The 27,224-nt window shown below is 39.0% G+C and overlaps 2 protein-coding genes across 6 annotated transcripts in view; one reads left to right on the top strand and one right to left on the bottom strand.

Moving 5' to 3' along the window:
• Positions 1–6,619, top strand: part of LOC137477144 (neurabin-2-like) — a 37,565-nt gene extending 30,946 nt beyond the window's left edge. For 2 of the 3 annotated variants that reach the window (XM_068195884.1, XM_068195883.1), the window contains 2 exons: positions 3,508–3,696; positions 5,076–6,619. In XM_068195884.1, coding sequence (XP_068051985.1) covers positions 3,508–3,696; positions 5,076–5,243 — 357 coding nt within the window. In that variant the 3' untranslated portion in view covers positions 5,244–6,619. Of the gene's footprint in view, positions 1–3,507; positions 3,697–5,075 lie in introns of those variants that run through there. The other variant, XR_011000824.1, reaches the window with a different exon arrangement.
• A 525-nt stretch (positions 6,620–7,144) lies between these two features.
• On the bottom strand, positions 7,145–20,170 carry PDK1 (pyruvate dehydrogenase kinase 1). 3 transcript variants are annotated; one of them, XM_068195891.1, is made up of 12 exons: positions 19,911–20,045; positions 19,138–19,257; positions 16,677–16,818; positions 15,141–15,212; positions 14,390–14,574; positions 14,008–14,097; positions 13,660–13,737; positions 12,979–13,055; positions 12,209–12,307; positions 11,179–11,289; positions 9,906–10,019; positions 7,145–9,778 (listed from the first exon to the last, which is right to left on the bottom strand). In XM_068195891.1, the coding sequence occupies exons 3-12, from the start codon at positions 16,784–16,786 to the stop codon at positions 9,638–9,640; spliced, it is 1,077 nt and encodes a 358-aa protein (XP_068051992.1). In that variant the 5' UTR covers positions 16,787–16,818; positions 19,138–19,257; positions 19,911–20,045; the 3' UTR covers positions 7,145–9,637. The 3 variants fall into 3 exon arrangements, with proteins under 3 accessions (XP_068051992.1, XP_068051991.1, XP_068051990.1); XM_068195890.1 differs by having other exon boundaries at positions 19,173–19,257; XM_068195889.1 differs by lacking the exon at positions 19,138–19,257 and having other exon boundaries at positions 19,911–20,170.
• Between the last annotated feature and the right edge of the window lie 7,054 nt (positions 20,171–27,224).

Here is a 27,224-nt window from a genome sequence, read left to right as displayed (position 1 = left end):
TTCATCAGGCCACTTTCCAGTCATTCTGCCCCAGCCTGTAGCACTGCATGTGGCTGTTGTGGCCCCTTTATAGGATCCAGCAGTTGGTCATGTTGAACCTCATGCTCTTGGTCTGGCCCATCGATCCAGCCTGTCCAGGTCCCTCTGCAGGGCTTTCCTACCCTCCAACAGATTAACATTCTCACCTAACTTGGTGTTGTCCACAAGTTTACTGAGGGTACATTCAATCCCTTCATTCAAATCACCAATAAAGATGCTGAACAGGATCCTTAACTTAAACTCTTACTAATTTCTGCCTGATGGTTGTTGTCCAGATGGGTTCATAAGTATGCAGCAGGAGTCGAGATGGCCAGTGTAACTCCAGCTTTCTGAGGGGTGGGCTATTGCACACTGCCTTATAAATCCTGGAATTGTTGGGCAACTGGAGATGGAAGCACCTCTTAGAGACCTAGCTAGGGGCAGCACTGAGGAGTCTGCCTCTCTGCTGGACAGGTGCTCACAGGCAGTTTGGGCACGTGACTGCCTGGTGAGTTCAGGTGTTAATAGCCAGCTAATTACAGCAGAGGCACTTCACTCACAGATGCTTAGCAAGCTAGCTGGGTAATCCTTCTAATGTTCTTAATATGTTAAATGGTGTGATGGCAATGGTGCTTTCTCGGGCTTTATATTTTTATCTCCAGAGCCTTTATTTGCTTTCTGAGTCACATGCATTTTTATGCAGGAGCACGTGGCTTTCCCATGCTTCTATACCTTAGAAGTAGTTTTAGTTCTGCTTTCTGAATTCGCAGCTGGCCTCTTTCTTGTGTGTGTAGTGGCTGTTTTGGGGACTCTTAACTTACATGTACAAACACAGCTTGGCATGTTCCTTCTGCCTCTGAATGGACATTTGAGAACAAAAATTATGCAGAGGTATTATTTAATGACCAATAATCCATACTCAAAAATTTGTGTTCTTCATCTTATCCTTCTACAGTTTTCACTTTCCTGTACTCTGAAAAATAGTCACAGGTGCTTTCCCTAGTGTAGTAGTGAAAAATTCAAAGTTTATAGTATTAAATACCTTTGAGGAGATGATGTCTGTGTTTTAACACAGATTCATATGTTGCTACAACTTCTGGTTTTAGGGTTCTGTCTTTACCAATATGAAGTAGAAGGAGTTGGTTAGCAATTGATGATATTGAAGCTGCAATTCATAGCTAAGCCTGGAGACTCCTCCATAGTGCAGTCTGTTAGATGCTCTAATCTGTGCTGCTTGGACAAACTGGTTTAGAGAACCCTCAAGATTCTGTCAGGGGACAGCAATTCTCTGACAAAATGAAAGAATCTGAGTCTCATTCTTTTTTTGACAAGAATACATCTTCAGGTACTTACACTCTGAAATTACAGAAGGGAAGTTCTGCCATGGTTTGCACAGATTCAGCAAATCTAGAGTGAGTTCTAACTGGAATGAAACACTTCACACATTTTTTCATGTAAAGGAGATACATAGATACACACCCCCACCTTAAATGATAAAAGTACCTAGATATATTAAAAAATACATATGTGACAGTTATATATTTTAGTATTTCTTGTGGCTGATAGGCCACACCTGAGATACAGGTCCAACTTAAAATGCAAAGTGTTTCCCCTTTTTTATGTACTACTCATGAACACTTGTTAGTATGAGACAAAGTTGCCAATATATTTTTTAATTGCAGTATCAGGTTGGGGAGTACGGTTATGTAAAATTACTTAAAATTAATGTGCATTTTTAAATTCCCCTGGTAATTTATCCAACTAATCTTCCCTGTACGAAGCATCTCAAGCTTGATATCTTGGATAGAAGACTCAGTGCTCCAGATGTCTTGATAGAGATGCTGTATAGAGCAATTCAAGCCAATCCTCTTCTAGAGAGTCCGTTGCTGTTATTTTATGCAAATTGCTATTCTCCTTTCACACATCAGTAAGGCGAATGCGTTTGCACTTGTTAGATCTATATAAGCATTTTGATTTGGATAAGGAGTTCATTTTTGAAATAAATATTCTGATTGTTCCCACTTGCCTTACTTTGATTTATCTCAGAAATCAAATCAGATGTGCTCTGTGGTCCTGCTATGTTCCAGCTGCTAGTGGCTGTTGAGTCTTTGAGATCAGACTAGAGCTATTTGGAAGTGAAAATCCTTTGAAATGTTTGTAGTGTGGATTTTCAGACCTCAGCACAAGCTGTTTGGCTCTACAAACTCATTCCTATTTTTATGCATTGCCTCTTAATGTAACCACTGTCCCTTGTTTCACAGACCACGGAAAGCAAAACTATTTCAAATTACATGTAGTCCCTTCACTACACTGGAAATTTGAAAATTCTGTGTGTCCCGTCGTACGTGTCTTCCATATTGCTTGCTTAGATCCATTGTGTTGCATGATCAGATCATGTGACAGGCCTACATCTCACTGTCTTTGATTTGTAAGCACCACAATCATTTTATCAATCAACTCTCCCAAATATTCCATCAAATAAGCTGGATTTTATGAGATCCCTTTGGCTGGCACCTTTAGTTGTTCACCTGCGACTTAACAGGGTCATCTCTCAAATCCGTAACTAGAAAACTCCTTTTTTCCATGTTTTCTGTTTACAAATGCCTGTAAAAGGGAATGCCTTGCTGGAAAAGGGGAGCAAATTTTCTGCTGTTTGCAGATACCTTGGATGAGCAGTCTGCAAGTCTAATGCAGCCTGTACTCAGTCATGAGCTGGTGAGAGATGATTCTGGATAGTTAATAAAACTTCAGTTAACTGATGTTAGTGATTCAAGTACCACACTGGAATTTCTTCTCTACAGACACTGAGCTCTGTTGTGTAGCTTTTCTTTTGTGATGAAGTAATAGTGCTTCAGGACAAACCACACAGTACCCTTTCCCCTCTGAAGCAAAATGAAATTGAAGCAGGGTGCCTCAAAAGCTCTGTGAGCTGGCAAAGTGTGTTTTCAGTGGAAGTCTACCAGCTGCTGTTTCTGAAATGGGTCATCTTCTATTTGGGCACACCTTATAAAATGTCAACGTAATAGCATTAGTTCAAAGAACAAACAGTCTTCTCTTGACAAATGTACAAAATGTAATAAAGCTGTACCTAGAACACTCACCAGATTTATTGGCTGCTAGAATTGTTTTTATCCTGGATTTCCATCACTTAACAATAATAATAGAGTTGAAGTTCTTGATAATTCTTCATGCTGTGTAAGGTAGCATCTAACATTAAGATAGAGCTACCTTAACCAACTAACCAAGGCAGTGTGTTCATTGTTTGGATAGGTCCAGTTTACCATTTATGTTCTCTGTTTCTGACTTAATTTGTGTTGAACGTTGAAGTGTCTTGTTTATAGTAAATTAGGCAAACTGATCTCAAGAACTTTACTTTTGGAGTAGAGCATGTGTAAAAATGCACTTTGTTAACCAAACTAAACTGACAACTGGAATTCAACATACAGACAAGTAAAATATTGCTTATGGTGACTTTTCTCAATTGGTTAGGCATTGGATGATGAATTTACAACAACAGGAAAGCAAAATCAATGGCACAGTAGACCTATTTCTGAATGGACCACCCAGCAAGTATGCCACTGGCTAATGGGAATGAACATGGAGCAGTATATTACAGAGTTCACAGCTATGAATGTAGATGGACAGCAGCTGATGCAGCTCGACAGTGAGAAGCTGAAGGTATGTGCACATCCCGGGATGGATTTGTAACTGTACAGGTTTCACTGCTTATTTAGGCATATTTTTAACCTACAAAGTCCAGGTTGCTGGTTCTGTGGCTTTTTAAGGAATAGAGTTATTTGCTCTTGTTACTTTATTTTGAATTGCTTTTGAAATACTTGGAGACTGTGTAGTTAGGTGGTAATAAGTAATTGTTTGTAGAATTAAAGGCTGTTTATAGCCAGAAAAATAAAAAATATTACTTCCTTTTTTGTATCTTGAGGAAATGAAAGGAAGCGTAATTGTCCAAGGAGTCTTGATACATCTGTCACCAATCTCAACATAAAGTCATATCAAAACAAGTTCTGGCCAACTCAAATAGAATTGCAGGATCCAGTTTTAGAAATCTGTTTTTTCAACATTTCCTCTTCAAATAGGAAGGCTAAAACCCTGTCTGGTGACATTTTAAATGTTTCAAGTTTTTATTCCTGCTGAAAATAAGTATTCTGAATCTTTTGAGCCTTTTCTTGCCATTTTACATCTGGAAGCTGCTGTATATATGTATCCCTTATAGTTCTGGTAAATTCCTGCAGTTTTTCTTTCTTGTTACATTATGAGACTGCATTATGGACAGGCAAGATGTGCAGCTAGAATTGGTCTACTCTGGCATAAGGCAAATTATTATCAATGATCAGTAGCAGAATTTGAGGGGCTTAGGGGGAAAAAAGGTGTTCTAACTTCAGTCTCCAAAACATGCCTGCATTTTAAATAGACATGCACCACTAAATGTCCTGTATTTTATACAATTCCGTGGGCACAGAGGAGATACCAGTGACTGGCCTGTCGCTGACTGTCTCCAGCTGTGGAAGCTCGGGCGCTGATGGCCAAAGCTCGGTGTGCACCTGGTGCCGGTCGGGCTGACACAGCCCGAGCGTGGGCAGACACTCGGAATCGCGTGCTGTCACCTGCCGTTCGCAAATGGAAGTGTACCGTCCACTTCCTGAGCCGCTTCTTAATAATGCCCTTTAAAATCCTTCAATTGAAAGAGTTCTTACTGAGCTAGAAAAATATCGTGTATAAAAAGAGCTAGAAAAATATCTGGAGACCAATAACAATGATGTTATCTTCTGGGAATTCTCAGGGGTTTACATGTTTGTAAAATGCAACACGAAATTGTTATTTAACAACTGAAGAGCTGGCCTTGGTTTTCTTACCTGCTTTGTTACCCAGATGATTATTCGCAGTGTTTTTGCAGCCCTAAGTTTTTATCTTTCAAATAAACAGACTATCTTGTCGAAAAGTGAATAATACTTTCTTATATTGTTATTGCACAAGCACTCTTAATAGTGCTGTTGAAAAAAATTACTGATGAGGTTTTGTTTTGTTTTCCTCTTCCAAAGGCTTTGGGAGTTTCCAGTCAAAATGACCGATCAACAATAAAGAAAAAAATTAAGGATATTAGAAAAACACAGGAAAAACTGGAAAAGCAGAAGGAAAAGGTTCAAAAGAAGGAGAAAGAAGTTCGTAAGACTGGCAGAGTTGTGGCCACTCTTGAATCAAGCTGCTAAAATTACCATTTTATTTTAGTGCAGACTTGCCTAATCTTGAGGAAGTTCAGCAGATTTGTATATAATTGTACAATTGAGGGAGGAGGGAAAGTGCAACAGTTCAACGTGGTAGGTGGTTTTTTACTTTTTAATTGTGGTCCCTCCCCATTACAGCCCAATAAAATGAAATCATATTTTCAGTATTTTTATTTCTAGTTGACTTTGCCTGTACTAATGGACAATAATTTAACTTTCTGCCTTAAGTAACATTTCTGCTTCTAAGGTGTCATGTGCCCTTTCCATTGAAATTGATGTTTGTGGAAAGTAGAATACTGTATTAAAAATCATTCCAGTATTAGTCAACTAGCATTTGATAGAGTTGAAGGTGATAGAGGGACAATAGAAAAATCCTGCCAACAAATTCAGTCTGTGACAGTCTGTTTATCTGTTGCCACTAAAGATGTATAGTAAAAATTAAGTAAACTTAAGAAATGCTAATGTCATATTAATTTAAAAAGAAAGCATGTATTCGAATTTAGGATTATTTTAATTCTTTTACTTCCGGAACTTCATTCAGAGATCACTTTAGTAGCACATCGTTTTTGAATTCTATGTGTTGCAATTTACTGAGAAAATAGCAAGAAATACTAAGTGGTTTTCACAAACTACATATTCTAAGCATAATACTAAGTTTTCTGTACACTACCTGTATGGTGTTGGGACAAGGTTTAAGCCTATAAATAAGATCCTTTTTAACCTATTTTTCCTAAATAATACATAGTTTTATAGATTTATGCTATGAATAAGATCAATTTGCAATACACATATTTCTCTTTTCTACATGTGACAAGATTTTTTGTGGACCAAATTTATATATTTGCTAAACAATACTGTTTTTCAGACTTAAAATACTGAGGGAAGAATTGTAGGAAAAATTATCACTGACGCCCTGGGTTTCTGCCTTGTATTTAAATGTTCAGTTGTAGACTACAGATTATTTCTCTTTAAAGGAGGATTTGATTCTTGAAATAGCTTAGAACATGACTTGGTGTCTTGTATATTTACATACTATTTTCTAGAGGTACTACAAGAGCACTTCCTTAATTTAGATTATTCCAGAAACATAGACTAGCTTAAATATCAGTTCCACCATAGAATGGACTAGAACAAAACTTACGTAGTTCATTTATGTGGACCAAGTTCTCCTTTAAATCTATGGACTGTTTTTCATTTTAATTAAATGAATGAAATTCACTGTTGGTGTTTCACTTTTTTTTTTTTTTGTGTAAATTGTCTTAAGAATTTCAGCAAAAGGACTGTGTGGAAATGCTTATGCACACTAGGCATTTCCAAAATAAAGTTTGATAATCTTGGTAATAAATACTTTTTAAAAGAGATTATATTTCAGTTTTATACATTCTTTGGTCAAGATTTAACTTTCTTACTTTGTTTACAGTAGCTTTGAGTTGAATGCCAAACTTACAGACCTTGAACCAAAGAGGAATGCTGCCCTACTGATGAAAGAGAAAGGAATTAGAAGTATGGAATCATCAAATGCTCAGGTTCTCCCACGTAAAACTACCATTTAATTAGGTTAGTCAAGAAAGTTGAGTATTTTCACAGCTAGAACACAGAATATTGCTGAAACCCTGTATTACCTTTTTTCTTTAAATGTACTGTTGCACCCTGGGAATAGTTTTCTCCTGAAAGAGACTAGTGGAAAAGATGGTTTCAGAGGTTTCCCTGTGTGCAGAGCTGTAACAGGTAAGGAGGGGCCATAGCAGGGATGATAAACTCCCCTGGCACCTGAGCATGAGAGCATTGATTATCACAGCCCACCGCGTTTAACAGCTGGCGGATGCTGAACTGGGCTGGACGCACGGAGCGAGCTCAGTACCAAGCTACACAATCACCCAACAAAGTTTCATTTTTACAATAGTTTTAATGAATAAATGCAGCAATTCTTTCAAAAAATTAACACAAACCAAGATTAATTTTACAGTGCAAGACTGAGCTAATTTGCATACAGAACTATTAATCTCAGCATTTTGACAGTATACTACTTTTCTGTAGTGATTCACTTCAGCTTAACCAGTGTGCTTGCAATGACTTCAGTATAGTAATGAAAATACTAAACACAAAAATTGTCTTCTGGACTTCTGTTTAAAGCAAAAGTTATCAAAGATCAAATTTTTAACTATGATTAAATATTGCAAATCAAAACACGGTGCATTTCTGTTTTCACCACAATCATTTGGGGTGGCAGGCGAAGAGGTAACTACAAATATAATTACACAGCAAGTTGCTCTGGTAATCAGAATTCAGTTGGTAGTTAGCTGAGAACATGAAAGAGCCTTTATTACAGTAATATCTAAAATACTTAATAGACTTTGTAGAAAACAAACTGTTAGCTTTTCTTCAGAAATACTGCTGGTAGTTGTCCATTGTTACTAAAATCAATTGAGTTAGTTAAAAGATCTAAAGGCTACAATGCTCAGCTTCAGACCCGAGTTTTTAAAAGACCTGGCTGTAATTTTCAGCTTTAGTTTAGCAAAAGCAATAGCTGCAAGTGTCCCCTCCAACATTTGTACAGGCCTCATTTTACACTATGTGGCATTTCTCACATCCTCTTGCAGGGCCAAAGAAAAGAACAGCTGTCAGTTCTCCTCACTTGTAGCCCTGCAGATTGAAAGGTGTGCCATTTATCAGCTCGTATCCTTGTAAGGAAGAATAGGGGCCTCAAGGTGCCCACAAGCTTGAGTGGAATAGGTAACCCTACTGATCTGGTGGCAATTAAGACACAATAATCCTCCCTCAGACCATCAGTTTAACTGTATATAGCCCAGTCTGTAATGCACTTTTTTTAAAGTTATCCACATTAGCTTAACCAGGGTAATAAAACCATTTTGTTGTTTTGCAGAACTTGGCTAGGGAGGTACCAGGTGATGAATCTTGAATCTGGCTCAGCTACAACTAGAGAAGCATGACTTCAATTTCCAACATCCCCCCTATCCCCTTCACTTGTGGTATCTCACCTTCTGCTCTGCAAAGAGATAGCAAACTAGCAAAAGCTAGGCTTCTTGTTTCTGAGATGGATTATGCCTGTCTGCTGCAGAACAAAACCCACAGAATTTCATGCAGTTTAATTAACTGAGGAAAGGATTGGTTCTTAATGGCTTTAACTGCATCACTCCAAAAATGCTCAGGAATGACAAGGGATCAAGGTGAAACACAGATGTGTATTATTTGAACAAAGCTCGTGCAGTAGGCATCAAGTTGAATTCTTTATTAGGACTCTGTACCTGAAATGTAAGATCCATTCCCCTCTCTGTCTTCCCCTGTATGTTCTGATTTGTCTTTGACTGATTAACATATTCTGGTTATCATGTTTATGTTATAGTGTGACTTCCAGTTACTACAAAAATGAGGCCAGAAGCATATCACAAATGCAAAGGTATTTTCAAAAACTGCTAATTCCACTTATTCTTGCTTACTCCTGAGAAGGCAGTTTATACTGTCAAAGTAATAGAGATGCCCTATTACAGACAAATTTTAAGAATCTGTTTATTAAAATAGTTTCCATTTATAGCCATATCTGACATACCCAAGTCTGAAATCTTACAAAGGCTAGAATGTTGATACTGCATTTTGGTATGACCTATAGAAATACAGGCAAATGCAAGACTAATATTTCTCTACTGCATACAAGCCAATGTTGTTTTTTAATTCACAATGATCAGGGCAAGGTAAGTTTTTCACATCTATTATATATTCACATTACAACCAAAGAAATAGAACTGATGCCACATACCTGAGATACATCATATCAGTAGTAGCAGTTTAAAACGCTTTTTAAAAACTTTTATCTCTACAGAGGTGTGATTTCTACAGCTGAAAAAAAACCCTTGATATAGGCAGTGTATATAGGCAACATATCTAACTTTACAAAATTAAGCTTCAGCATGCTTAAGAGAAAAGAACATGACATACATTTGCAAAGGTATAGCAGTTACACAAATTTTTCATTAATCTGTAGAATTGTATAATGAAAGAATGTTCCAATGACTTTTTTAATAGTTCTTCTAATAAAATTATTTTTTAATAATACAAATTAATACCAGATGTGATAGCTGTTCAATTGATCCCTATAAAAACCAAAATATGTTCCTTTGACTTAGCTCTGAAAGCAGTCAGAAAGTGAAACAAATTAAGTATGACCTTTTTTTATAAGTGCATATTTGGGGCTTTTGGTGGCTGTTGGTTTTTTAATTTCAGAAAAGTCTCGTTACACTCAAATTTCTGTTACACCACTTAAAATTACTTTCACATGTCAGAAGTGGCTCAGCATCATAAATCAGGTCTTCTAAATTCCCTTTACCGACAAACCTACTTCTTAGGAGCTGCTGAGGAAAAAGCTACATACTCCGAAAAGTGGTCATGTCCTTTGGCTCACTGCTTGGCACACACCAATCATCAGCTTCATGATTTGCTTTATAATGTTTCCAGGCTGCTTTGTTGTATACAGGGAGTCTTTCAATTGATTCTGTTGATAAGGCCTGTGAGGAGAAAAGGCTCTAGCTGATGATTCTTTTTAACTGAAGTTACCGTTACAGAACAAGGAGTTCCATTAGCAGTTCAGATTAGAGTTGCTGATAAATGTAAAATTAGAGTGTTACATCATACCTTGATGTAAATAACTGCATCTGTACCATAGCCTTCTAAGGAATACAGTTTCAGGTCTCCTTGGAAGTACTGTGCATACAGACGTGATATGGGTAAGCCATAACCAAATCCAGCCTGATCATAAGAAAAAGTATACTTCCATTAATTGCATTAATCAGTGACATTTTCTGTTTAAACTTAATAGGAAAAATAGACAAACTAAGCATGATGTTTGAGAATAACAGGAGTTCAGGTGTTAACTATTATGCCCTCCCCAAAGCTATTATATACCCCAAAAGCAGAAGAATGCATGAATGATTGTGATTATGAGAAAACTGTTTGATTCCTTTGTCAGGCAGACTGATAGATAACGTTTCTTGGATTATGGTAGCTTTTTGAAGAGATTGGAGAAAACTGTGCTGTGTGTCTGCATCACGCTTCATGGAGCTACTAATCTTAAGTACACAGAGTTCGTAAGTCAAATACATGCCATTGTCAGTACATATAAAAAAGGTTCAGTACACAACATCTATGACTTTGTAGCTTATACTGAAATTCTACCAAGCCCTGGCTGCAGTAGCAGGACAGAGCCCTGAAGTGTTAAGCGTTTTTTGGGTTTTTTTTAAATACTAATTTTTGTTTAAATTTTAGAGGTAATCTCTCAGTGAGCGTACACAACATTCCTCTGTAAAGATCTCATGTTTAGTAAGTTGCAGAGTCATCTACATGCAGAACTACATATATTTTTAAATTATGCAATGTGGGAGAATAAATACAGGAAAGCTGTTCAAAGATTCTAATTTCTGAGAGCTTAGGCTTTATTTCTTGTGCATTTATTACATTCACATGAGACCAAAGTGGATTCTTCATATGCCCTGTCACATCTATGTGCCTTCATCCTTGCTGGGGGTTGGTACAATTGACTACATAACACAAATGAACTATGGCCTTGATCTAAAGTCACTGCTGTAATTATTCTTCCTTTCATTCAGTGGCTACAAAAATAATTCTGAATCTTCTCACTGCAGTATGTGCAGCATAGCTAAGTATTCTGCTTGAGGTGGCTGATCTTTAGATTTAGTAGAGAAAAAGAATCTTGAACAAATTTAAATCATTTTCAGTATTTTATGCCATTTTTCAGTTATTTTTTTAAAAATAATTAAGCTTGAATTAAGTAAAATTCAAATATTACTCAATGTCATATCTATAAAATCAGTATTTCATAGCTTTCGCTAAATGTTTTTTGTGACAATTAGACCAATCCACAATGCCATGGTATAAAAGTGTTGCATACCAAAGGTGTAGCTCGTGATGTCTCAACACGAGGACGTGGTGCTGTTGAATACATATAGTTGAACAGTCTGTCAATTTTCCTCATAGGAACACCACCACCACGGTCACTCATCTGGAACAAGTAGGAGCATTTAGCTTTATATCCCTGAACACATTTTTATAAAAGATAGCTTCTCTCAAATAATAAGCCAGAGAAAGTTACAGTAAAGTATTATTTGAAGGTGTCCCTACTAAGTTACAGAATTATTTAATTCTCACCTTCAACAATGACCAAAGAGAGATTAATCCTTTCATCCTTTATCCAAACCATTAAATAAAATGCTGCCATAAGAAGCATTCATAATCTCTTGGAGAAAAGGAAATTCTGCTTGAATTGTGCATTGCTTTTATCTTGTTCATAACACACTTTTGTCTGTAGTCACTATCTATACCTTTTAGCAAATTCTTGGTTCTCTGTGTATTTTATCTTTATTCCTCAAGAATACTGTCATTTAAATATAATTTACTAAAACCTACGACTTGAAGGAGTAAGTCAAAGGAGTTGTTTTACTACAGTTTAGTTAGACCTATGAAAAATCCAGTGCTTGCAGCTGGTGGTTAAAATCAAACATGGATGTTGTACTGAAAAAAGAAGCTGGAAACTGTACTTCAGGAGCTTTGTTTTGTGTGGAATACACAATATGTATTTCCCTTTCTTCAGATGTTTCACACCTGTGTAGCTCTGTCATTGTCACTTGAAAATGTTGATGTTACAATTGTATAAAGATGCTACTTCATTTTTAGTCATGGTTGCTTCTAAGCTAGGTAAGACACAAGCAAGTACAGGATGCTATTGCAGAGTCCTCCGTGTGACTGCAGCCTCTTCATAAGGCAATATGTGAAATCCCTTAAGGGCTTTTTACTTACTTACATCATCACGTACAATCTGTTGATGGAACCAGATCACCAGCTCACGTTACTAATATGCTGCTCATTACAGGAAAAGAAAAGCCTAATCAAAGTAACTTTCAGAAAAGAAAAAAAAATAGTACCTTCACAGTTAAATCCTCGTTTCCCAATGTGATGTATACATGAATTGCAGGATAAATGCATCGATCAGCATTATGTTCCATGGTGGCTCTCATTGCATTCTGTAATTTTCAAGTACAACTTAAATCCTATTCACTTTGTATATTAACTTAAAATATAATTTAGTAGTTATTTTTATAATGTATTTAGTATCAGAACAAATAACTAATGGTTTTTTTATATTCCTAGTTTATTCAGTATCAGTATATATTCAGTTTATTAGAATACTGAGACTTGAAATATATATATTTTTTTAAAGAAACATGAATAGTTTAATGTACAGCATTTGTGTTCTAGAATTCTTCATAATGCACATAGTACATGCAATATGACACAAAGTCCAAGAAAAGTCTAGGACTAAACTGCTGGAGAAAAGCTCTATAGGATGTGTTACGTATTTTACCAGATTTGAAAATACACAATTTATGGGATATGTTATGCTCACTTGATTTATTAACTAATGTCGTCATACATTTTAAGATTTAAGGTGTCTATTCAGAAGGTATTCAGTGGCTAGGTTAAAGAGATACATCTTCCAAAGCTGTTCATTTTCTATGCAATTATTTTTTCTGTAATAATACAGGGTAGCTCTGTTGCTGCAGTGAAATGGCAAGAAGTTTGCACTTGCAAAAACATGCTGTGATCTAGAATCAGTTTGAAAAGTGAAAGCAATACAATCTCAGTAAACAAGGATGTATGAAAGAATTGAGTAATTAATGGTAAGTGCACAGACCTTGAAAAGTTCAAAAACCATGTGATAGAGATGTGATGGCACGTACACCACTTGCATAGGCTGTCCCGGTGATTTAGCTGGAGAGAAGAGAGTCTAAATAATTAAATAGCAAATTAGATGTCTTTTATTCATTCCCACAGTAATTCAGAATGTGAATTTGTATTGTTAAATTTAAAGAAGGGAAACTTGAACAGAAATCTTTTGAGAAGTTGTATGTTAATCGAAAGTCATATATCAAGATTTTCAAATGTTGCTTGCTGCTTTAGAAATTAATATTAAAACCCACTATGGGATCACTGACTAGGGCATATCATGCTTTCAAATAACCTCCTCATAGGTATCACAAAGATGGAATAGAAAGTCTTCTATAAATCTTCAATGTGTCGCAAGAAATGCAGAGAGGGTGAGATGCAGTAATGTCAGGTGAAGAAACATGAAATCTTAGCGAGGGAAGGAGCCTGCTAAAATTTGTAGTATCAACAGCTGTAGAATCAAATACTTCTTCTTATGTCAGTTTTCTGGTTAAAGGGAGGAATGGGGAAAGCATTGTGCCAGATTTAAAAAAACCCAGTAGATACAGAGAACACATGAACTATGTGAAAAGCAGAACATTTCACCACCAGCTCCTTTAGAAGAAGCCATCAGGATGTTCAAGAGTATGCCTTGTCCACATTCACTTACAATTCAGCTCTTCAAGGATAAGTTCTGGAGAGCTCATGTAATATAAATCACAAAGTCTCTTGGCATTTTCATAGCCATCTATAATAAAAAACACAGGAAGTTACATTTCCTCATCACACTTTTTTTTCTTCTCTTTTAGAATCTGCCAAAAAATGTTGAAAGTACTGTGCATTGTCAGGGAGATTCGTACTTCTCAGAAAAACTGTGTTTATAGGAAAAAGAAACAAAATTGTATTTCATGTCAATAAAACTTATGCTCCTGGTAGGCAAGAACAAAACAAGGATGTGTATTTGCTCTTAGTATAGACTCTAATGCAAATTTTCAGGATTCTTATAATCTGAATTTACCTCTAATAACTTCAACAACATTGCAGTTAGGATCGATGCTTCCAATATGTTTTGGATGAGCTGGATTAATTTTCCCACCAAACAGTAAAGCTGCCAAAAAAGAAAACATCATTTAATATCCAGCGTAACTTTATAATTTTACTTTGTGTCTTCCGTTTTGCTAAATAAAAAATTTATAGGAAATCTATAATTTCAGTCCTCACCATACTGAAAAGCCTACTATTAATAAATATTTTAGGAATTGTATTAAGAATGAGTTATAAAGAGCAAGGCAAATAGTATTCTCCTAAGTGGCACCTTAGTACATATTAAGCACTTAAATATTAAAGGAAGATACAGTTGACATGGTACAGATATCATTTCCCCTCCTTTCAACACTTACAGTGTTGATTAAGGAGCATTCTGATTGAAATGCGACTCATGTAGAAGCGGTCTAAAAAATACTGCACGTTCTGTGAGGTCACTGGATCAATGCCAAAGCTTTCCTTGTATTCTATTACTCCTTGAGCCATGGTAGGAATTACATCATTGTGGCGATTCCGGATTTTTATCACAGTATCTGTAAAACTAAAATGAATACATTGTTACTATTTTACTTTCAAGGGAATTTAATCCTCCAGCAAACAGTGCCTGTCTACAAAAATGAAGACTTACGTGCAAAAATACCGCATCTGCCTACTGCAGTAAGAAGGCAGGTCAGTCTTTACAGCGCATTTCAGGTGACTAGCATCAAAACAATCAGTAGTCCACTATTTTGACTGTTTATAAAATTATTATTCATTTATTATCTTGATTCTGCCAATAATCAAGATTATAAATAAAGATATCAAGATAGAACAATGATATTTGCCAAGAGAAAGAGAAAACTGTGCCAACTGTTTTCATGCAGAACAACCCGTGCCTGTCAAATGGCACTTCTGGTCAGCCAGCCCTGACTGAAGCATTCTGCAGAATGACATTATGCTGAAGTGCTTAATTTCCTGTTTTAATGTACCTTCCTTTTTGGGACAGGGGATGACATTGCTGCAATTCTTCTGTAAAGATTTGAGATAGGAAATGTTTTTTCAGCTGTTGTTTTTTTGCCAGTTCTCCAATACAATATTAACAAGATATACGTGACAGCAAAGCCTTACCTGTGAATAGCCCCTGAATCTTCTGAGCTTTTGTCCTTAAAGTCAAGAATCTCCTGAAGACTTTGGACATACCTTTCAATGAAACAATGAGGATAAAGATCAATTCTAATATGCCTCCCCAGATCTCTCTGGTTAGCAATTTGTGGTCTTCCAGTGTTGCGTGTTTCCAAATCATTCTACCTGTCTCCCTGTGAATTTTGTTAGATTCCTTTGAATCTATTTATAATGTTTTCTTCCAAAATTTCCAGACCAATGAATTCCACAATTTAAATAGAATGCATAAAATACTATCTTTGTGTTTTAAACCCAGTAGGTGATCACTTATTTGCAGCCCCTGTGTGTTCTTGTTAGTAGAAAAATCTTTCCATTTGTGCATGATTTAAGTATTTCTGCCATCCCTTTCCTTAGATACGTATTTTCCAAGCTGAAGAATTCTATTTGGTTTCTCCTCACGTAGAAATTGTTCCAACCCTCTGATTATCCCTCTTGGTCGTTTCTGTTCAGGATAGAGCTGCATGCAATTCAGGAGAATAATGGGCTAACACAGTGGTACAATTATATTCCTACCCATTGGTTATTTAGTTCCTAATACTATTTTCCTACTTGCCATCAACTGACATACGCAGAAAAATATTCCCAGTAGCATCAACATTTCTTTTTCCATTGTAAGGAAGCAAGCACACAGGAGAGGAGGTTCTTCCCTGTGCTCTACTTTGCATTTGCCCAAATGGAATTAATTTCCCATTTGATCAGTGTCATCTAGTATCATGAGAATGTAAGCATTTGTGTTTCAGTAAGAATTCATTAAGCTATCTTCATTGATAGCTCTTTTCATATTCAGTCATCTAGTCAATCCCACTTACTGGCAGATTTTGGCAGATATCTTAACTTTAAAAGCCTTTACAGAAATCCTTGTGCCTTTAGCAGTTACCAAGCAATCTCTTTGTTTTGCTTTCATCTTTAAAAAGTTTATGTCTATGTTTCTTACTTGGAACCAAACTTTACTTTTAAAATAATGTCTTTTTTACTTTAATACCTTCACGTTCTCTCTGTTGTTTTATGTTTTGGCTTTGGGAACTTCCTATTGCTTTTTCTTCATATTTTCTATACCTTTACTTTCAGTCTGCAATAACCTGTCTTGTAAATGGTTTCTGCTCTGTTTTGCAAACATTTTGTGTCTTAGTTTGCTTCTGTTGTTTTCTTCAACTAGCTTCTTCACTGTTAGGTAAGTTCCCTATTAAACACTCTTCTGGTGGATTTTTGTTTTAAAAAAAAAATTTGATTCCTCATACATGAGTGTGTGCAATATTTAATGATTTTTTAAATTCCCTTGTGGGTTCTCAAATTGCTCCTAAATGCTTTTTTCCCACATCTGTAAATTTAGTTTCTGATCACACTGGTATATTTAGCATCTCACTATTAATAAGTGATGTTCACATAACAAGCCTATGAATGTCCTTTCAGTAGAAGAGTGACTTCCTCCAACCTGTGTATATGCAGGTCACCCTTCAAGGAATGGAATGTCACTGTTCTTACCAGCTCTGCACCAGCTGAACTGAAGGTGTTCTTAGGAGGTTGTCTGGAAGCAAGCTGATTTCCTTCATTATGTTTGCCAATCTCACAGGCAACTCTTGTCGCAGAAACATAAATGAAGTCTTTTCACAAGCATTTTCAGATCCTAAGACCAATATGACATCAGAATGAAGTCAATACTATGGTAGAGAACTACACAAACTTACTTTCTTGCATTAGAGGCCTATACCTTGAATTCAAAGCAGATTCTGCCAGGCTGGTAAGCCAGTGTTTCTTTCATGGCAGCAGCCCACTTGTGTTTCAAAATTTATTGCACACTGAAACCTTCCTCTTGCAGTAATGAGAATCTTCAATATATAAACAGAAACTAATGCAACAGTTACAGACCTATACTGTTCAACTTTAAATATGGCTTCTATCCATGCATGTTGTTCATTTTATTTGCAGCAAACTCTAACCAGCACTGATCAAACAATGTCATTCTGAGCACATCAGAGAAGTAAATGAAACCAGCACAGGAAACTATTTATGAGAAGGATGCTTGAGAAAGTATTGTAGTCCCATACACCCTGCTTTTCATCACTGATCTTAGTGAATTATCGTAACTCATTCTCAAACACTTTGAGAAAATAAATTCACATGAATAGTGAGAAAGAAATGAAAGCAGGACAGCTACTCTGCTTAGCCATTAGGATACTAATACATTTAAATTTTTACATTTTTAAAAGCTAGAAGTGAAAAATTGCCTCTTTTGCTAACTGACCTGTCCTTTTGTAAGAACAAGTGTCATCTGTGGGGGTGGCAATTAAATGTGGTTATTAAAATCAAGACCTCCTTTTACTCCCACAAAGCTTGTTTTCCTAGGTGAGAAAAGAGGGTGCAGAGTGGGGAAGAGACTAAGAAATGCCGTACTTCATTCTCAGCCAGACTTCTTTCTAGACTTGAAGACTGTCACATAAACAGCATCTGAACTTCTAACCTGCCCATCTGCTGCAGTGAAGTGTATACTTCAGGTCTGTTGTTTCACAACATGTATCTCCTACAAATTTAACTCCTGTGTTACTGCTCAGTTCACTCCTTCCATTTGGCAATGGGAAGTTGGGGAAGATTAAAGGAAGGGATGGGGAAAGAAAAAAGGAAGCTGAGACTGCCTTAAACATGAAAAATTTCACCACATTGAAATAGAGAAGTTTACTTTAAAGCATGCAGACTCAGACACATAATAAACGACACTGATGAAAGAATGTCAGTTAATAAAAAAGTGAATAGTTTACAAGAAATTCTTCCACAATGGCATTTACCAGCATTATGCACTGTCTACATATGACCTCTGCCTAGAAACCATTCATTGTTCTCCCTAGTCAGATTGCACAGGCATGACTGTTACTGGCCTTTCCCTTTTCTTGGGTAAAATTACAAGAACAAATCAGATTGGAGGTATTAAAGTGTAAATATAATCTTTAAATGCTTCATATACTCAAAAATTACATTTTACAAAACAGTTTTTGTATCTGAAGGTCTTATCTTTGCAATCCTGGGTGAAATATGAAAGGCAGTATAGAGCAGGCAAATTGAACAGGCAAATTACTCTCTTCCCATGTGCAGCTACAGTCTGTATGTCAGAAAAGAATGGGTAAAACTCCTACAGAAAATACTGTGGTCTTATAACCCAAGACCAGATCTAAATTTGCTTACAGAACATTTAATTTTTTAAAGTTAGCTTTACCAGATTTTATTATTTCCTCTTTGACTGTTCTCATTCTTGCAAAAGGAGCAACAAAAAAATCCTTAATGAAAACACCATCAGATTATAATGGCTACAGAATATCTTGTAGAGAAATATTGTCTCTATCTTGCAGTCTTTTTTATTTGTGTTATTAGTTTTTACTCTCTGTAAAGGATCTGTAAAGATTAAATCTGTAAGAATTAAATCTTTAAGCAAAAGAGAGGAAAAAAATACTGTAGAAGTTTTCAAAATTTTTACCTTATGTTCAGGTACTAAAAGCAAAAAAGTAGTCTATCTACTGACACAAGGAAATAGTGTGCCTTGAAAATAAACATTGATTTTATGGTAAGCATTTTAACAGTGGTGGTAAAATAATACAGGTCAAAGCAAACTCTGAATTGCAAGCTTCTTTGCTTAAAAGTACAGTAGCAACAGAACATATGGTGGAGTTCCTGTAGGAATCTGGAGTTTTAAATGTCAGATACATTTCATTGCCACAAGTGAAACATTGAACAGATGGATGAAGTATAGCAGATAATTGTGAGAAAATCTTCTTTGTAAGTCTTCCTGCTTATATAAAGTTTGGGGTTCTAGGAGTAGTTCTCACTTAGGTTTTACTTGCAAAACTATTAAAAAGCCATTAAACTATTAACTAGTTAAATATATAACACGTAAACATGTATGCACACCAAAGTGCCTTGGGTACAGAAACAGAATGTACTGTAGAATGGCTCCAACCCCAGGCTTTGAAAATGTGTCTCAGTGTGACTTACACAACCTTTCTCTATGTGGTCTTTGCTTTGAAGCAGGATAGAACAATTCCTGTGATCCCTTTTGTTTCCAAGCTGACAGTCAAGCCTGGAAGCATTAGGAGCGGTTTTGGCACTGAGTGTAGATTGAGTATCCTGTTACTGATTTACTCATTTTCAAGACTAGATTCCAAATTCTCCAGGATGGCTCCCGGTGTCTGCATCCTGTTCCTTCTCTCACACACCTTCTAAAACAGCAACAGTTGGGTAGGATGTTTCTGTAGGGCACGGGCCAAGTGAGTGAGCAGTGATAACTGTTCCAGCCCCTCGGTGCCAGCTGAGGCTACACGCTTCATGTGTTTGGAAGGTGCCTTTAAAAGGCTGCATGCTGCTTAGCAAAAGGCTTAACCAGTCTCACCTGTCTAAGTCACTGCTCTAACGCTACCAGTTGTCACAGCTGTTCCCATCCTCTTCCCAACACTGCGGGTTCTGCAGGAAAACACCCAGCTAGCCTGGCGGTGCCAAAAACCGGAGTTTTCGACTACGTTTCAACCTTGCCATAGTTGCGCTCTCCAGGAATGAGCCAACCGGGCTCCCTTGCCCCAGAAGGAAGCAGAGCCCTTTTCTGCCAGAAAGCACGGCATTAACAGATAAGCAACAGCCGGGCAGCGCTGACGGGGTGAGGGGTCGTGGCCGTCCCGCTCCTCACAGGCACCTGTGGGAGGAGGGGCAGCGGTCGAGGGCAGCTCGCCGGGGACTCACCGAAGTCCAGAAACTGCTTCATGGAGAGCGGCGAGGGGGAGAAGCGTGAGTAGAAGTCCACCTGCTGCGGGATGTTGCCCGCGGCAGCTCCGCGCAGAAGGGCGCGCAGCAGCCTCATGATGCAGCTCCGTCCCCTCAGCTCAGCTCAGCCCGGCCCGGCCGCCATTTCCCGCCGCGCCGCTCCCCCGGCCCCTGCCCAGGCCGCGGCCGCCTCCGCCGCGCCGCCGGGAGGAGGTGCCCGAGGGGGGTGGGTGTCTCCGCCCGGCCCGGCCCCGCAGCGGCGCGGGGCGGGGGAGAGGGCGGCTCTGAGGGAGCGGGGCGGGGGTGCTCGGAGCTGCCCGGCGGCGCCTGAGGCGGACGCTCAGCTGTCCCCCGCGCCTTGAGGGCCCGATGGGAGAAGGCGACGCTCGCTTCGTGGAGGAGCCCGGCTACGCGCAGGTATGCGGCGTTACGGGTGCCGGTGCCGCCGCCTGCCCGGCGAAGGGCTGCGCCCTGCACCGGCGGGGAGCCGTGAGGGCTGTGGGTGCGGGACCCGGGACCGCAGGGGCCGCGGCGAGGCCGAGAGATGCCCGTGCACCAAGCGGCTCTCGCTTGGCATGGCGGTGCCCGGGGGCTCGGCCTTGCGGGCTCAGAGCACCCGGGGCTCCCCCTCGCCCTGGGGTGGAGCCGTGGCGGGCGGCAGGGACTCGGCTCCTGGCGTGGGTGAGCCGTGGGCTGGAACGGGAACTGTAGAAACTCACAGAAGCGCCGGCGTTGTCCATAGGGCCGACGGGAGGGCACAGCCTCACCCGAGGGCATCGGCCGGGCTTAAACAGCCGTGTGTCTTCTCACTATCGCACCTGTGTCTGCCCGGCTGCGGGGTGGGCTGGGGTTTCTTTCAGTTACCAGAAAAAAGATAATTAAAAAAAACACAGAGGAAGAATAGGGCTTCTGCCTTTACAGATGCATTCCTGATCGGTCAGCAATGAGCACAATATGTGTGTGTATTGGTAGAAAAACACTTGGACCGTGTGTCATAGTGAATCACTTTACTGCCTGTTAAAATGCAACATGTGAGGTACCAGACTGTGTACTGAATGGTTTATTGACCTGGTCTGGTAGAAATATCTAGAATACTAACCAAAAAAAAAAAAAAAAAGCCATTACTAGTGATTATAAGCATTTCTGATAAACTTACTGCAGCATTTCTGATAAACTTACTGCAGTATATAACTGTCTTTGACACTAGGCTCTCATCTCCATCAGATAGATCTATTGGTACAGATAAATTTTGATACCTAGAAGCTTGAGCTAGGTGCCTCAAAAGAGGGACCCCCACACAAAGAAATTCCTGGGCAATTATTATTACAGTCTAAACTCTGCACACAGCAGCTTCGATCAAAAGCCATATTAGAGTCTGGGCCCTTCTTGACCTTCATTGTTTCGCTCTTTTGTTACCAAGTGTTTGCCACGTGGTCATCTTCACATCCTCTTAAGTCTGTTTCTGTGGAAGTTTCAGTCAGTTCTGTAATCTGTGTCATAATGTGGTTGTTCAGCTATTAATTTTTGAGTAATATTTAAATTACAATTTTGTCTAGTCTAACTATTAATAATGTTTAGGCTGTTCCAGGTTTCACTGTGATCCATCTTTGACTTATGCAATATAGCCATATAGCTCAGCTTGCTATAACAATTCTAGCTACTTATGCCAAGCAAGCACTTAGCTACTTTCAAATAATATGAATTTTTCAATAATTCTGCCTTTGTTTTGGTAAGCATACCTTTAATAATTTGATTAATAATTTATTATTAATAATTTAATAATTTAGTGTTTGATAGGAGTTTAACCTCATGCCCTAGCAGAGTTTGAAGGCAAGGTTCACTCTGTTAATTACTACCTAGGCCATTATTCACACACAGGGACAGAGGTGTGTACATCTATACCTGTGTACAAAGTTACTATGAAAAGTCCCCCTGGAGTTCAGTGGAATGCATCAACTCCATTTACATTTCTCAGCAGTCAAGAGTTGCTCCTCGAGGCCTGTAGGGGGATGGTCTTTCCTGTATGGCAGGCTTGAGGGTTCATGAGCTCCAGGTGGTGTCCCACCTGGAGCAGTGCTGGTCACAGCCTGCTGGGGTGTGGGAGAGTTCAAAGGGCCTCTCTTGGTACTGCTCTTTATTGGGCCAGGAGATGCTTGAATTTAGTCAAAAGTATGTTTTCATCCTAGCCATAAACCAAGTTCTAAAGTACTGGAAATTTTGGGGGAGAAAAGTCCAGTAACAGTGGTGTAGTTTCACTTGCGCTGCCGCTGGGGGAGGTAACTCCTGAAATCATAGAGCAGGCCTGAGGAGGTGTGGGAGGGAATGCACCATCACAATTCCCCCAAGTCTGAAGTCAGTTCAGGTGCTCCACAGAGTGACAGTGTGGTCACCTCTTGCTTCTCTGCCTATAAACAGGTTAATGCTGTGTTCTAGTTGTAATTGGAGGGAAATTTTTGGTTATCTAATTATTATGGTTTTGTTAAATGTTAAGAATATGTATCAGGAATGCCTCTTCAACAGTGCCATCCATCAAGTTGTTCTCCACACTACACCATACTGAAATACTGTTCAGTAAGAAGCATTATCCCAATTTGCCTTTTGCATTTCAGTGAGCAAGGTGCCCTCATGACTTTCCCTTATAATTGCTGTTAGCAGTAAATTTTACCCACAGTGAAGAAACATATATAGTGTGGAATGTACTATAGTTACCATATTGATTAAAATAAAAGAAGTGAAGGTCTCCAGCCTGTGGGAACTTGTTGATGTGTGAATCAAATTTGGTTCATGCTTGCAATGGTTGCTCCTGCGAGAGGATAAGCAATCTTTTGATGGCTAACCTGATCTCCTGGAGATGTGCTGGTATCATTCCCAGTGCCATTCCGGAAAAGAGAAAACAACAATATCCACAGTGGATATTGTAATCCAGTGGATTATGCCCTGCATTCATTTGCTTTTTCTATTGTGGATATTAGTATTCGCCCCACAAATTTATTAAATCAACTTTTCAATACTGATTGGTTTCCTGTAAACAAACCTTGTACCTGTGACTTGTGTATGACATGGTAGTGGGGATAGATATCCTATGGCATCCACCAGAGCAGTTCTGGTACAGCAATCACATTAATCCGTTCAGTGCTTTGCTGGATTCCTCCCATTTAAGGTTGTCTTATTTCTTGTTAATGTTGCATTGAAATACAGAAAACATTTGATTCAGTCAGCCTCCAGATGCAGCTTCCTGGTGCAGTTTTCGTGAACTGCCCCAATAGTATGTGAGAGTGAAGCAGGATTAGACTGCTTTTTTCATCTGGTTTGTAATCCAACCATACCTTAATCTTTATGCTGCAAACTGAATGGCTTATTCTGCTCTGGCCAGGGAGGGGTGGCTAATTGGGCAAACAGACAGTTTGTCTGTCTCTTCAAGACCTCTACAAATACAGCTTGTTGGCAGGTTTTGCTTATTGCTGCTTGTAGGCCACTCCAGGAGCACCAAGGAGTAGTTCATGCTGCTAAGGTTTGTAATAGTTTGGAACTTGTACTTGAGAATTGCTGTGCTCAGAACCATTTTATGATGGCCTCTCAGCTGTGAGCCAGCGCTAGTTTAAAGCAGTGCCTACAAGCAGTACATGGGGTCTTTGTAAACTGCTGCGATTTCTTATGATGGCTCTGGATTAGCTTCATCTTTTAGATGTATATATTACTGTGCTGTTGTTTTGTGTTTCAGCTTTACAGACATGCCTTAAAAACTGGCCTTCTGCCTAAAGTTATCTTTGGACAGCAGTCCCCAGCCACAAGATGTGGCAAAGGCTGCCAGAGGTTAAATAAATCATTGTTAATTGTAAGCTAGAGACCATACATAGTCACATAAACAGAGAGCACTTTTCTCAGAAAAAGTTGTGCAGAATGAGCGGTCACAGAAGTAACTGTGGATAAAAGAATGGTGGATAATTCTTTAAATGCTGTGTTGAGAGAAGAACCTCTCTACTTACCTAATGGCGTTTTCCTCATCTTGTTTAAACAATTGATCAGATCCTGATCCATGTAAACATGTTCTGTTCGAATATTGGATAAAATTTTGAATGCTCTTTCTCTCCTAAAACCTGTTGCTCTCATTGACAATTTTCTAGGGGCTTGCTCTGATGTGATCCAGTATGACACTGGCCAGAGCTCTAATGTACTAATTTCTGTAAATTCTTAAGCAAACCCAAAAGGGAGAAATGTATTCTTTTCATTATTTTGCATTTTTCCTACTCATATTCATGCTTATTGGTGTTGTTGAAATTCTGATACATCCGGATCAATAATTTAAATGGGACAGAACAATTCAGACATCAAAAGAACTGAAAAGAGTTGAATTTAAATTTAATATATTTTTTAAGTTCTAATATTGCAGAGTGTTAGAGTTTGTTAAGTTGTTACTGGAAGTCATCGATTCTTGGGTGCTGCATGTACTAGTGCTTTTTTCCTTTTCTTTAAGGTCCTCAGATTAAGAAAAAAGCTTAAGTTGCCAGGTATGATTGTCCTTAGAATATTTCTTTCTTTCTTTCAGTGGTTTATATGCTTGGCTGCAATGCCTGCACAGTCACCTGGCCCATCTAGCCAGTTTGTGTACTTAACCTGCACAAATTGTTTGTTGTTCTTAGATTTGTCTTCATTCTTAGGTTTTTGTCGGTAAGTTGAGCTTTTGCTATGCTAGACAAATTCTTATGGTTACATTGGTTTGTGTGGCTTTGGTCTCTTTTTTGTGAGGAGCTTTGACCCTTACGGGGCTCTTCCAATCTGAGATACTCTTAGGTTTCTATGGATGTCTTTTAGATACACGAAAAATATGCTACACAGTTACTGAAGTGAAGCATTAACATTTCTGGGGAATAGGAACAGCAAAGTATTTTGTGGACATTGTGGACAACTCTCAGCAGCTGTTAGAGGTGGACTGCTGGTCCAGGTGGATCTTTGTCAGGTCCAGGATGGCTGTTTCATGCTGCTTCTCCTTGCTAAGCTGGAATTGGTCAGAGTGCCTTGTAAGCAGGCTGGCAGTGATGCATTTCTTGGCTCTGTATTGGGGTACTCTGTTGGACCCCTCCACTTCAAGAAACCAAGCAGTATCCTGCAAACATTTCTTTTAATCAACTTACCAGTTGCATTATTTCCTGTGTTCCTAGCAAAAGTATTTAACTCCTCTGTTCCTTCCTTCCCTATCCCCCAAAAACACTGGGATTGAGGGATAGAATACATAGTTACCATTGTGTATCAGTGATGAGGGGGATTTGTCTTGGTCTGCAGCAGCAAGGACACCTCCTCTTGCAAAAAATCTGTTCTCTGTGTAGGGCCCTGAAAAGGTGCTGCTTGCAAAAAAAACATTTTGCAGAGCTAGAAAGGAAGAAAGGGGTCTTTCTTGCAATATGAAAAATGCAAACTGCAGGTCCCCAACCCATTCATAGTGACAATGTCATACCTTGACTGGGGTTTAAGGCCTGTTACAGCAGCAGTCTTTTAGGATAAGGACTTTTGTGGTGGGGTTGTTTTTTTTTTTTTTTTTTAACAAGGCTCACAAGGTTAGGACTCAGCAAGGTTCATGAGCCTGTAAAAGGTGTGTAGTATGAATTATGACTCTGGGGACTGGAGAGATAGAAAGTGAAAGGTATCTGAGGACTGGAATAAAAAACTAAAGCAAGTGGTTACACAATTGCTGTAGGGAAACGCACTCGCACTCTTCTCGTGCCACACAGCCCTGCTGTCTGGTGAGGCAGCTGAACAGGCCGCTGCTGGCTCAGAGCACTGGCTGCAATTGCCTGGTTGTTTCGTCACAGCTTGGTCTCCTGGCCTCTGCAAACCAGCTGCTGACACCACACTTGCTTTGTGCTGGGAGAAGTTACTGCAGCTGTTGAACATGAGCAGCTCTCTGTGGAGTTAAGACACGCTGCAGCCATGATGATCAGCACTGCAACAAGGGTGCATTATAGGGATTGGTTGGTTCAGTGCCCCTGTCAGAAGTTTCCTTTTACCTCATGTGCTGATTCTTGATTTGTGTACAACTGAGCACCCTGTTGCCTCTCTTTTTCCACATACAACTTTTATGGACAGGTGGCTACTGGAATTGAGCTGTGGTGGTCCCTTAAACTGAAAGGATTATTCTCTCATAAGGTGTCTGCTGTGCTGCAACGGTTAAATGTATGGGAAAGTATTGCAGTTTACCAACATTCTGTTTCTGTACCTTGGGCAATACAGAGTGTGTATATTTTTGTACAGATATAAAACACATACTATGTATAGTGAACATTAAGTTTTATACATCACATATGTAACATACATTTGTACACATACACTAATTAGAGTGCTGTACCACTGTATATATTGTATAGACTACATCTCATACTATTATGTGTATGGTATATATGAGCATACATATAAAGCCAAATATATTAGATTTGTTCAAAACTTACTATGATCAGCTACTTAACTGTTCTGCCAGTTGATATTTTGTCTTCTTGTAGACAAATGTTTGTGGCCATCATGTAAAGGAGAGTAATTGCTTAATAAGAGCAGGTTGAGTTATCTTTGAGATGGTCTGAAGGGTCTAGCAGCATTTTCTGGGTCTAGTTCTGGAAGCTTCTTGGCCTCAACAACAAAGAGTGGCCTAGCATATTTCCAGCTAACCTTTTTCTTTGGGTTTTGTTGCATCAAAAGGCCTTTCAGCAGCAATGAGTAAAAGCATCCAGTGAGGGCTGACATCTTAGAGGTGGAGCCACATTTTGTCTGTTTGGTTTAGTGGGATTTTTTCCCTGCATAATTTTGGCTTTTCCATAGGGCTTTTTTGGTGGACTTGAAACTACCCTGCAACTGTGTTATATCAAATTTCCACTGCTAAATACAAACAGGTATGCAAAGTTCTTGACCAATTTTGAGAGATGTATCCATCTCCACTACTTACTCAAATACTTGTCTGGCACTATTTAAGAAGATTTTTAGGGGGTTGCTTGCATGGAAGGGCTCCAGGGCAGCATGAGTGCAAGCATGGAGTGAGGAGAGGGGAGCCGTGTTCCTGTGGGAGCTGGCATGTGGTGCTCTGACTCCTACCAGTGCTGGCAACGGCAGCAAGCAGCAGAGAGCCTGCGAGCCTGAGATTGTGCCTTATCTCCTACTGCTCCTTATCTGGCCCTTGCATGGAGCAGGGCAGCGAGAGCTACAGCAATGCTGAGGGAGAACGTGTTAAAGCCTGCCACTTTCAGCCTGTTCTTCTGGGGAACTGGGGCCACCTCAGTTAAGTATGATAAAATCACTATTACCAAGACCATC

Source organism: Anomalospiza imberbis, chromosome 7 (assembly GCF_031753505.1).
Source record: "Anomalospiza imberbis isolate Cuckoo-Finch-1a 21T00152 chromosome 7, ASM3175350v1, whole genome shotgun sequence".
In the NCBI taxonomy this organism is placed as follows: Eukaryota; Metazoa; Chordata; class Aves; order Passeriformes; family Viduidae; genus Anomalospiza; species Anomalospiza imberbis.
This window is presented reverse-complemented; position numbering and strand designations above follow the sequence as displayed.

Bases quoted from the DNA above. Each gene is read 5' to 3' on its own strand.
- PDK1 (XM_068195889.1), bottom strand. From the start codon at position 20,028: ATGAGGCTGCTGCGCGCCCTTCTGCGCGGAGCTGCCGCGGGCAACATC. The intron at 14,575-15,140 runs GTAAGGCTTTGC...TATTCATTTTAG, and splicing joins GATTCAGGGGCTATTCACAG to TTTTACAGATACTGTGATAA. The intron at 13,056-13,659 runs GTAAGTGAATGT...TCTTCTCTCCAG, and splicing joins TATCCTTGAAGAGCTGAATT to CTAAATCACCGGGACAGCCT.